Source organism: Bos mutus, chromosome 16 (genome assembly GCF_027580195.1).
Source record: "Bos mutus isolate GX-2022 chromosome 16, NWIPB_WYAK_1.1, whole genome shotgun sequence".
In the NCBI taxonomy this organism is placed as follows: Eukaryota; Metazoa; Chordata; class Mammalia; order Artiodactyla; family Bovidae; genus Bos; species Bos mutus.
The window spans coordinates 25,858,281-25,870,665 of NC_091632.1; the positions used below are offsets into that span (position 1 = coordinate 25,858,281).

The 12,385-nt window shown below is 34.3% G+C and overlaps 2 protein-coding genes across 6 annotated transcripts in view; one reads left to right on the forward strand and one right to left on the reverse strand.

Annotated features, from left to right (window-relative positions):
- Positions 1 to 12,385, reverse strand: part of RALGPS2 (Ral GEF with PH domain and SH3 binding motif 2) — a 162,321-nt gene that overhangs the window by 52,236 nt on the left and 97,700 nt on the right. The window lies entirely within an intron of this gene.
- The window catches only part of ANGPTL1 (angiopoietin like 1), a 28,168-nt gene that overhangs the window by 10,882 nt on the left and 4,901 nt on the right, over positions 1 to 12,385 (forward strand). For both annotated transcript variants that reach the window (XM_005909862.3, XM_005909861.3), the window contains exons 3-4: positions 9,511 to 9,704; positions 10,853 to 11,123. In XM_005909862.3, the coding sequence (XP_005909924.1) occupies positions 9,511 to 9,704; positions 10,853 to 11,123 (465 nt within the window). The remainder of the gene's footprint in view (positions 1 to 9,510; positions 9,705 to 10,852; positions 11,124 to 12,385) is intronic.

A 12,385-nucleotide genomic window follows, 5' to 3' on the forward strand; every position in this document is an offset into this window, starting at 1 on the left:
GTATCTGTGCTGCTTTTCAGTCTTTCATGGATGTGTCCCTCATTTCTGTTCAGAACCGGAACTCTAACTTAGATCCACATTATCTGTGAAAGCAGAGAGTGGACAAAAACGTCCTGGATTACTAGCTGGGTGACCTTAGCTGGGTGGAAGGGGTTGCTCTGTGTCTGTTTCCTCATCTGTAAAGTGGGGATAACAACAGTATTTACCACACATGAGGAGCCATTAGAACCATGGACCTGGCACTCAAACATTATTCTTACTGAGAATTGTAAAACAGCTTGCCAACTGATCTCTTTAACTCCATTTTCTCTTTCCACCAAAATATATTATACACTGCCAACAGATCTGCCTCAAATTTCCATCCTGATCACAACACACACCTGCCCAGCAGGTCCTTACTACAAACAGAAAACATCCAGTTTGCTTAGCCTGGGGAAGATTAATATCCTCCTCAAAAGAATCAACCCCACTTCTTTAGCTTTCCTTCTATTGATTTCTTTCACAAAAACCATCTGCTTCAATAAAATAAATCAACTCATTGTCTTCTAAATATTTTCCATGCATTCTCCCTAATTCAAATTGTAAGGCTCAGACTACAATATTATACAATACAAAAGTGAGTCCTCCTTGAAGCCTCTTTGAGAGCCTCTTTGACTTCCCCAGGCTTGAAGTGATTGTTCCTACATGAATGTCTCTACACTCTATAACAAAGACACGATATTTCTTATATTCACTGCTGAATTATCAGGTATCTTCACATGTACACACAGTACTTATGTATACACACATACATAAAATGCCTTCAGTCTATAGTGTAAGCTCCTTCATGGTAGGTGGATATTGTGTCCTTTGCAGATGCTAAATAAATGCTGATTAACTTGATATTATATTTTTATAGAGCTTCTTAAAACTGTCATTCCAAAGACCTTCATGAAAGTACTTTAACACATTCTACTCTACTGCAGTCATTCATTTTATGTTGTAACTGTCAGAAACAAGAGGCTAGTGAACCAGTAAATTGGGCAAATGATCATCATTAAGATCTCCATGCCCTCTGATTTTCAAGGGAATGATGTGGATGGAATGATCACCTGGATATATAAAGAAAGAAAAAACTTTTTTATATTCTCTTAAAAATAGATGTCTTGTCTAAGCCTTTAATGTATATAATTTATCAGTAATTTTTACATATAATTTATAAATAAACATAACTGAAGTGTGTGAATTTTTTTTTTTTAACTGATGGGATGTATAGTCACATAAATATGGGGATGACTGCCATGGAGTATCTTAATTTGATGGTTATCGCCAGTTCTGGAAGAAATGATAATTCACATATTCAGACAATGACACACTAAACATGCCTATGGGAAATGAGACACATCAGCTCTAGGTTTTACTAGACACTGAGCTGCAGTGCCAAAAAATCCAGTATTAGAGAGTTAAATCTCATGCTAAGGATTTAGCATATCAAAGGTCCCATTAAACAGACTTGCTTTAAAAGAAATAATGGTGTTTATATCCCAAATAAACCAATCCTTAATGTAAAAATGAAGCACAGGCATAACTTCTTCTGTTATTCATTATATATTTGTTGTTCTAAGCAAACATTAACTTTTTATTTTTTTCTGTAAATGTTGGTCTCTGAAACTCAAGGACATTAATTAGCTACAAGGGAAACTGCACAGAATTAAGGAAACTTGTTTTCTTTGTTATTGACCCTGGGTAAGTCACTTTGCCTGTTTTTCTCATTTGTACAAGTACTGGTGGGACTGGAAGACTCTAAAACCTCTTTCTAGTTCTAGTATTCTGTGATTCTTATCAAATATAAACTACAACAAGCAACAACAGACTTGCTATTTTTTCTTTATATATAATGTGCTAAAATCTTTGTTCATATTATTCCTATGTCAGACTGGAAAATATGTCAGCTGTTTGGGTACTTGAACAAAAAGGGCAAACATGGATGTCTATTGCTGAACTCACATATGCTCCTGGCACCAAGAATTTCATATTACTGCCCTCTACATGTAGGTACATGGTCATTCTAAACCCTTTAAATGAATAACGTGTATGTATATTTAAAAAGTGTCCTAGCCAATCACAGAAAGTCAAATACTATACAATTATTCTACATATATGTGAGGTATCTACAGTAAATTCAGAGGGACAGAGAGTAGAATGGTGGCTGCCAGGGGCTGGGGGAGGGGACGATGCTGAGTTGTTATTTAATGCGTACAGAGTTTTAGTTTTCCAAGAGGAAAAGAGCTATGGAGATTAATTGTATAGTAATGAAAATGTACTAATGCCACTCAACTGTATACTTAAAGATGGTTAAGCTGGTACATTTTATGTTATATATATCTTACCAGCATTTTTAAAAAGGTATCTTAATGACAGGCAATTTTATATTTTCATTTAAAATGGTTATAAGAAAAGTGCACCTCAGGAGAATAAACTTACTATGAGCTTATGGCAAAAAACAGAATATTTTTGTTCATTTACAATAAATAATCCCCAGAAAAATTACTTTCCCTCTACCTGAAAAACAAAATGTTTGGGAATGTAACTATACATTTGGCAGACTGCTATCAAAAAATTCTTAACTGGTAATGTTGTTCATTGGCGATAGTCTTTAATAAAAGAAAACACTTTCCTTTTACAGATGGTATATTTATAAGTTCATTCCTTGTAGGTAAATGAAGTTGAGAAAGTTCCTTCATAGTATGTTAGAGAATAGACCTGCATACCAGGAAATCTGGATTCTGGCAAGGCTCTTCTGAGGCTCAGTTGCTTCTTTTGTAAGAGCTTGTTGTGATGATTAAACGAGGTGATACAAATGAAAATAAGCTTTGTGTATGCTCTGACCATCCTTGTCGTATTTTTTTGGAGTGTACTTTCCAATATATGCCTTGCCATGTATGGGAATATAAAAGGCAATCTAATAAAGTTAAGTTTGAAAAACAGTCATTAGAAACTAAAAACATGCTTTTTAGTAAGTAATAAGCTAATTTTCAATTTAATTATTTATAATGCTTCCCATTAGTAAATTTTAAAAATGCAGCTGGTTTCAGTGGAATACTTATATTAACATTTAAACCAACAAAAACTAAATTAACGAGGACGACTAGTTGAGCAAAGGGGCTGAAGTACGCTTCTATTAACCAGTTATGAAAAACAATTGGTATATTCTTCAGTTCAGTTCAGTCGCTCAGTCGTGTCTGACTCTTTGCGACCCCATGAATCGCAGCACACCAGGCCTTACTGTCCATCACCAACTCCCGGAGTTCACTCAGACTCACGTCCATCGAGCAAGTGATGCCATCAAGCCATCTCATCCTATGTCGTCCCCTTCTCCTCCTGCCCCCAGTCCCTCCCAGCGTCAGAGTCTTTTCCAATGAGTCAACTCTTTGCATGAGGTGGCCAAAGTACTGGAGTTTCAGCTTTAGCATCAGTCCTTCCAAAGAAATCCCAGGACTGATCTCCTTTAGAATGGACTGGTTGGATCTCCTTGCAGTCCAAGGGACTCTCAAGAGTCTTCTCCAACACCACAGTTCAAAAGCATCAATTCTTCAGCGCTCAGCCTTCTTCACAGTCCAACTCTCACATCCATACATGACCACAGGAAAAACCATAACCTTGACTAGACAGACCTTTGTTGGCAAAGTAATGTCTCTGCTTTTGAATATGCTATCTAGGTTGGTCATAACTTTCGTTACAAGAAGTAAGCGTCTTTTAATTTCATGGATGCAGTCACCATCTGCAGTGATTTTGGAGCCCAAAAAAATAAAGTCTGACACTGTTTCCCCATCTATTTCCCATGAAGTGATGGGACCAGATGCCATGTATATTCTTAAGTAACTTCAATATAAGAGCTCAGGTTGCTAACTGCATTTTAAGCTTATAGATTAATAAACAAAGTAATTCATATTTTTACAAGAAAGAATCTATTATCACTTTAGAAGGCATTTGCCTCAAATTTCCCATTCCAGAAATGCTAAATATATTTATCTTATACTTAACTCAACCCAATTAAAAAATTTACCCCTCGAAAGATTTTACTTGCTGACCAGTTATCTGAAAGTTCTAAGCTGGTTATCCCTTTCGTCCTACTTCTTCTATCACAAAAAACACAGTACTGGGACAAAGTAAGGAAATTAATGAGAAATTCAACAACAAAAAGAAAAGGATTTACCTCTCAACTTAAGTAATTAAACAGTTTCTTTATAGAAAGAGGACAGGTATGTTAAATAAAGATGGCTTCCAGTAAAGGTGCTATTCAAAGTATGAAATCTTCTTGTCTTTTTCAACACACTGTTCTGTTCAAAACATGGGTTCTTCATAAAAAAATACATGTTGTGAGATATGTGGCATGACTGGTCAGTATTTTTCTTTCTTTTTTTTTTTTTTTTTGGTATTTTTCTATGATGAATCAGACCTATTAACTGGACTTTGTTAGTCTTATACAAATTTTAATCACCAAATAAACTGAGGAAGAAAGAGACCAGCCCTTCATATTCAATGTACAGAATTCCATTTTCACGCTTTGAGAAGAATCCAATTGCATCATAGAAAACAACTATTTCAAGATTACTCAGTGCAAGTCACTGATGTAGAAAACGAACTTATGGTTAGCAGGAGGGAAAAGTGGGGGAGAGGGGTAAATTGGGAGATTGGGATTGACAGACACACATTACTATATATAAAATAGATAATAATAAGAATCTACTGTATGGCACAGGGAACTCTACTCAGTACTCTGTATTGACCTATATGGGAAAATAATCTAAAAAAAAAAAAAAAGAATGGACATATGTATATGTATAACTGATTCACTTTGCTGTATACCTGAAACTAACACAACACTAAATCAGCTATATATACTCCAATAAAAATTTTTAAGAGGTTGTAAGCAAAAGGCTGTAATAAAATTCTTATTTTGGAAGAAAGGTACTCCTAGTCTATACCCGTAAATGACTAATAACAAATTCCTGAATCATATCATAGATAAACAAATTAATTTCTGATACTACACAAACCAGCAAGTTAAACTGGGAAACTGGCCTCTCAAAAATAAAGCTGGTACTTCTTTACTAGTCATTTAAGAATGCCTGGGAAGCACTTTTTATGGTAAAGAGAAAGCAGTAAAACATTTAATATAAGAATGATCTATAATCTAATCGCATAGCAGAAAATAAATAAGATATGAAAGTAATAATGAGAAAATATTTCTGCCAAGATCAATAGTATACACTGGGCTAAGACAGGTTAATGGTTTATTTATAAAAATAAATATAAACAAACACTAAATTCTGATACTTATTAGCTTTACTGAGGAGGAAAAAAATAGCTGCAAATACTGCTAATTTTATCCACATGTCTCAGAAAAGAATTTCTATCACATTTTCCTAAGCCTTGATATCAAGCAAGTATAACAGGCATCCAAAACTGCAAACATGAAGCTCACTACAAAAAAGTGGGTTTTGAAGATAATTTTAAATTTGCATAAACTGAAATCTTATCAAATCAAAGCTGGATCTAGAAAACCCAGGAACTCCCCAATTTGCCTAAATATCTGAGGGCCTATTAAATAGCAGAAGAGAGACAAATGGCATTCTACAAATATTCTGTCAAGGCTCAAAATGACGCTTACAAATGTTTTACAGCAATTCCAATAATCTAATACAAGTCCAACTTGTGAATATATATAGTAGAATATAAAATGTAAACTGTCAAAATTATACTCAAATGAGTACAGAGCAAACATTTACAAAGATGACATTCACTGAAGAAGCACACTTACGGAATGAGATTTGTATGTACTGCAACAAAAACACTTCATGTATGCATTAACTATAATACTGATATAAGTTTTAAAAGCAGTGTTCCTCAGATATTCTTGACTGTTCTGAAAGTGACAACTTAGAAAAAATCTGGTTAATTTTGTAAACAACTATGACAACTGCATTCTCAGACTGAAGACATCAATTTCAACCCTGCAGCAGACCTCAAGAGCTCTAAGAGCCACCCTCCACCACAGACATCTCATGCTGAACTTCTAACTCTCCTGGTTCATCAAGCTCTCTTCTCTCCATGCCTCGGCAGATGGAGCCAACACCATGGTTTCCCCACAAGTCTGGGTTAGCTAGTTCTTAGCCAGGTTTCCTGTGTGCCCTGCGGCCGATTGGAGGACTCATCAGGATATAGTGGAGTCTTCTCTCCCCACTTCCTCCTGGACTCTGTGGCTGTTTCTCTATCCCTGGAGCCTAACACAGTCTCCAGCCTATTGCAGATGCAGAAAAGACAGAACCAAGGAAACCACTGTGGCTGCCAGGAATCGTTTAATTCAACAAATATTTGAGCACTGAAGTGAGTTAAGCTAGATACACAGTTAAACTGGATATAAAAACTAGAGCTCTCACCCACAAGTAAATAAATAAAACATGTTACCATGCATTGCACAAAATAATCTAAGACTGGATCTGGAAATCATACTTCATTTAAACTTCTCTACCCTTCTCTGACTTGACTTGCATGCTTCTGTAACGTGAAGTAGCTCATACATGACTGGTTACAAAAACAATGGTGAATAACATCAGTGAAACAAAGTGGTCAAATTGGTTCACATGGGATTTTATCCAAGCATAGTAATGTTCTGTGCCACAAATAACTGCAGATGAACACAAAGTATGCTAAGAGCTAACATTAACTGTTATTTTTAGTGCATGATTTTGCAGAACATGAGGTTTTTCAGGAATACATTATTTTTCTACAATAGAAATGAGTGTACATTCAACTTTGAATAGCCACATTAAATCTTTTAATAAAACAAACGTATTTATTACACAAGCTACTTAAATTATTAAATAAGTTACTACTATGTGTAAAGGTCAGCAACAAAGAAGAAAAGGGAACTAAGTTACTGATGATGACTATTTTATTAAGCACTGTGTTAAAGGCTATGAATACTTTGTAATTTAAATTCAATAACCGAGAAGGTAGATAGGTAAAAATAATTCACATTGCATTTAAATGGAATGTGATCTAATTTACAGCTAGTGTGAAAAGGAAAAACATTATTTTTAGAAGAGCCCTCCCTAGCTTAAGAAACTATTTATGAGCTTTCACAATCTAACCAATATCCTCACAACTATAAAAACATAAATTCTTAACAAAAATTTAATAAATCAAGCTATATATAAAAATGATAATATAACATGACCAAGTTGAGGTTATCGCAGGAACAAAAGGTTGGTTTAACACTAAAAATACAATCAATAGAATTTATCATATTAACAAATAAAAAAGAAAAACCATATCATCATGTCAGTAGATAAATAAAAAGCCTTGACAAAATCCTAAATCCATTCATGGTAACAGCTCTCAACAAACTAGAAATAGAAGGAACAAGAATTTTTAAAGTAGTTATTACAGCTTAAAGGAAACTATGTCCATAATAAATGCAAGACTGGAATCTCAGAAGAGAAATAAAAATGATAAAAAATAATCTAATTGAAGCTCTAGAACTAAGAAATTTAATACTTAAAATAAATATAACCCAAGAAAGGCAGCATTATGTATTTCCAGTTTCTATAAATTTTTAGTAGCAATCAGTAGTGCTTACACAGTCATTATAATTTTTAAAAACCCAAAACAGAGAAATATCAATGAAACACAATAAAAATATGGACTAGAGAAATTGATCATCTCTTCTTTTTGCGTGTGGTTTTCAATTTCCCTGTATTTAAAATGTGAAAGAAACTCTGATTCATTTGCTTAACAAACTATTAAGTTTGAACTTAATAGTTCAAACACTGATGACAAGAAGTCAGAAGAAAAACAAAAACAGTCTCCATCCTTAAGAATAATCTAGAGGGAAGAGTTTACAGTTTCTAAGAAACCCTTCTCATGTTGTAGCTGTGTAACTATTTATTTAATGAGATTAATCCTACCCCAATAAGGCCCCATAAGGGACCTTGTACATACTTGGCATTGTACTGAAAACACATTCCTCAAAATTTCAACAATCCTATTATCATTACAGTACAGATTTTCTTGTATGAATTTTACTTGACTAAACTCTCACACAATTTCTAAAAATTCTACATGTCAGAACTTAAAATTTTTTAGTAAAATATAAAATTTGACAACTGAAATTTCTATATTCATTTGGTTGTTCTTTAGGGTAACTTAGGTTGATCTTTAGGGTAATTCTTATTTCTGAATCACTTAATATTTTGACATGCTTATTAAAAAATTCAAAGCATCAAAACACTGGAGAAGGGTGAAACTGAAGAATGCTCAGTAAACTAGATGCTATCTTTCTTTAGATCAGAAATATGGAAATCACAAGTTCAAGAGTCAGATACTCTACAAACGACTTCACAAAATGTTCTGTCGTTTTAAAATATATGAAGAACTTATCAGTGGATTAAAAAATAGGGAGTGAATTCATACAACTGTGAGATAACATGGGAACAATTGTAGCATAACAGTTCAGAGCATGGGTTCTGGGATTAGAAAAAAGTGGGCTTAAGTCTAGGGTTTAAAGACTAGTCAGTTAACTGTTTCATCTACAGAACATCTGTAAACTATTAGAAGGTTACTGTGTAGATTAAATAAGAAAATTACTGTTAGTCATATAAATTGATACAACACTTTAGAAAGGCATGTTGCCAACATTCCTGAAATGTATTCTTATGAACTGTTGTATGAGGGAAAAACTTTAAAGATTCCATAAGCTTGGGAGACTGGTTTATTTCAGGGCTTCTCAGTCTTTCATATGTGAATGTATACTGTGTTTCTGAAAGGGTAATATAATACTTAGCAGTTCTAAAACTTACTTGACCGTGGTATGCCATTTTCACTGAGTATCTCAAGGGACTAGCGTGATCCACTGAAATCAAATTTTGGTAACTATAAATTGGACCCCATGAAAAACTGTAAAACTGTTCACACACTTTTGATCTAGCAGATCAATCCTGCAAGATTTTCATACGTATGAAAAAATGAAGTAAAAAAGAAGACACTATGTATAGTGTTACTTATAATAGCAAAAATCAGATGAAACCTCAGTGCCTAATGGCAGAGGTAAGCATGATGTATCAACATCAAAGACTGTGTCTTACACTTACTGTAAGCGCTAGAATGGAGGCTGTAGTCCCATGGAAATGTTTCTTGAAACAAAAAGAATACAATTTTCTATGAGTGTCAGAATTATAACAATACAAAAAATATATGTATTTGGACAAAGACTTGCAAGAACAGTGGAAAATCAAGTTAATGTTCCAGATAGTGGGACTCGGGGGAGGGTAATTCTTTTATTTAGATGCTTTTTTAAAAAAAATTTAGTTTCTTTAGCTTTTAGAGGTTTGTGTACACAATATATTAAAAATGGTATCTGTAAAGAAAGATACAATGGTAAGACTCTTGACTAAAAACTACTTTAATATGGCTCTTTTCCTATTAAGTTTCCTGGCAATCAAAGCCAAACCAAAATTTTAATTACAGGACCATACAAAGATTGTCAGCATGCAAAAGACGCTGGACATTCAGTCAGTGGGATTTATATGATCAAACCTGAAAACAGCAATGGACCAATGCAACTATGGTGTGAGAACAGTTTGGATCCTGGGGGTTGGACTGTTATTCAGAAAAGAACAGATGGCTCTGTCAACTTCTTCAGAAACTGGGAAAATTATAAGGTAAATCAGTGATTCAGCCCTGGTGGGAGAGGTAGACAAAGCAGCTCTTGCAAGAATAGTCATTCTATGCAACAAATAAGATACACAGCTAAAAAATTGCTCTTCGTATGTTTTTCATTATCTGCATTTGTCCAAAAGACAATCCTCATCTTTGGTTTCAAGTCAAAATTAAAATGTAAAAAGGAAACTAAAGATGTACTTTAAAATGTTCCCTTTCAGTCTGGATGATTTACACATATATTTAATTCTTTGCAAAGATTGATCCTAATTTCATTTTCTAGGAAGACAACTGCTTTTTTGTTCACGACCACATCTGCACCCATTATCAAGTGTATTTAATCGGAGGTAAACAATCTTAGAAAAAAGGTCATGTTTTGGAAGTCCTATACTCTGTATTATTGCTTATAATAAGGAGACATTAATATATCCATGTGAGAAATTGTATAAATTTCTAAACAAGTAACAAGTGAAAGAACACAACCTCTTTGAAAATACATTTAGCATTAAGATCAGGTTTATCAAACTTATATTCTGCTGCATACTTGCGATGGCAAATATTTATGGAAATAGGATAGTTAATTTGTTACTTTCTTCAAACATTAACCTACAATTTTCCAACAGGACTTTGAAGATTACTATTTTATCATCTTACATTTACTAATTTTATTTTTAATAGAGCTAAAGAAGATAATTTGTTCTAAAACAGATACTACCATTTTTGCTGAGTATCATAAAAAATGTTAGATGTATTATTTATTTGACTATGGTGGAGACAATACCTATATTACTTTTAGAACAAAAATTTGTTTCTTTGTATGAGTATGAAAGAAATCAGGAACGCTTTTCGAGGATCTGGGTAGTGTACTAGTTAATATTTTTAGTTTCTATGAGTAATTTCAATTATGCTTTTATCTTATTTGTAGACTTTGGAGTTAGTTGTGCAAATAAATGCTGACAAATTGAGAGAAAGCAAAACAAAACAAAGTGATTACGTGGGACTTCAGTAGAACAGGTGATCTACAAAAATGGAAGATTACATTAACACTTAAATGGTCAATACCTTTCAGCTATCAGGTGTTTAAAACATCTAGAAAATGCTCACTATCTCTACACTCATTCATGTATGCATGTTCTTTGTTTAATAACAGAAAGGATTTGGAAACATCGATGGAGAATATTGGCTTGGACTGGAAAATATCTATTTGCTTAGCAATCAAGATAATTATAAGTTATTGATTGAATTAGAAGACTGGAGTGACAAAAAAGTCTATGCAGAATATAGCAGTTTCCGCCTGGAACCGGAAAGTGAATTCTATAGACTGCGTCTGGGGACTTACCAGGGGAATGCTGGGGATTCCATGATGTGGCATAATGGTAAACAGTTCACCACTCTGGACAGAGATAAAGATATGTATGCAGGTGAGTGAGAAAAAACTGATGCGTCTTCTTTGCAGGATCACCACTTTCTATGCACTAAATAGAACCCAGTTATAAAGTATATGCCACTGAAGTCTTTTCAGAAAAGTTGTTTTGGACTCAGTCAAAGGGAATACAACCTGCTAAAAGGAACAGCTTTTTAGGAGCTCTTCTCTAAGGCAATCGCAAAGCGTGAACTCTGTGAACAAGGTCTTGCTGTTCTAACCTGATGGGGTGGGATGGGAAACAAAACATAGTCATCTGGAAATAAACTTGCAACTGCCTACAACTGCTAACAAATCCCACTGGACACCTACCATGTGGTAGGCACTGTTGTAGGCTCTGAGGAACACAGCAGTGAACAAAGTTCCTGCCCTTTGGGAACTTACTTTCTGGAAGTAAATAAAATGATTTCTCAGGTGGTGGCAAGTGCTTCAGGAAAAGTAAAACTGAACAAGCAACAGGGAGGGTGCCATTTTCCGTGGGTTGGACAAAAAAGGTGACATTTGAACAAGGCCCTGAAGGGAGTGAAGGAAGCGAGTCATTTGGGTACATGGGGTAAAGGCACTTTTTGGTAAAGACGACTAGCAAGATGACTGCAGCAGGGGGTACAGGAACTGCAGAAAAGCTTTATTCAGAGGAGAAATATTCTCTTTAGAAAGACTCAATCAGGTCATCCACATAATGTAATTTTTAATTTAATTTTCACACACTTTTTGCCTTTTTAGCCTAGGTTTCTGGCTCTGATAAAGCGATATCTCCTGAAAATTGATTTATTTTTACATTGAGTTCTATGGCAAGCAGCACACAGGTCTCTATTTCACTCTGGCAAAAGAGGAAAAAGAAGACAGATATGACCATAATATATGCCTTATTTACAGAAACTCATTTGATTTGTTAATAGTACTATTTTAGATATAGATTTTTTTGCTATTTTAAAAATCAATTTTACCCAACTTTACTCTCTTTAGCAACTCCATATCTTTTTCCCTCCCAATCTCTCCCATTTCTCTCTCTTACATACAAACACTACTTGCATTTTATTTACCCTGCCTCCCAGCAAAGAAAATCACTCACAACAACAACAAAAAAAGCATGTGCTAATAAGCAAAGAGCAAAATAAAAAAGGCAATTCAAGTGATCTTTCAAGTAGTTGATACTCAAGCAACAGTAACAGGATAAATGAAAAAACACCACTGTGAAGATAAAGGTTAACTGAAATCAGTAAGAAAAACTCAAACTGTTCTCAAAGTAGAGTAGGTTTT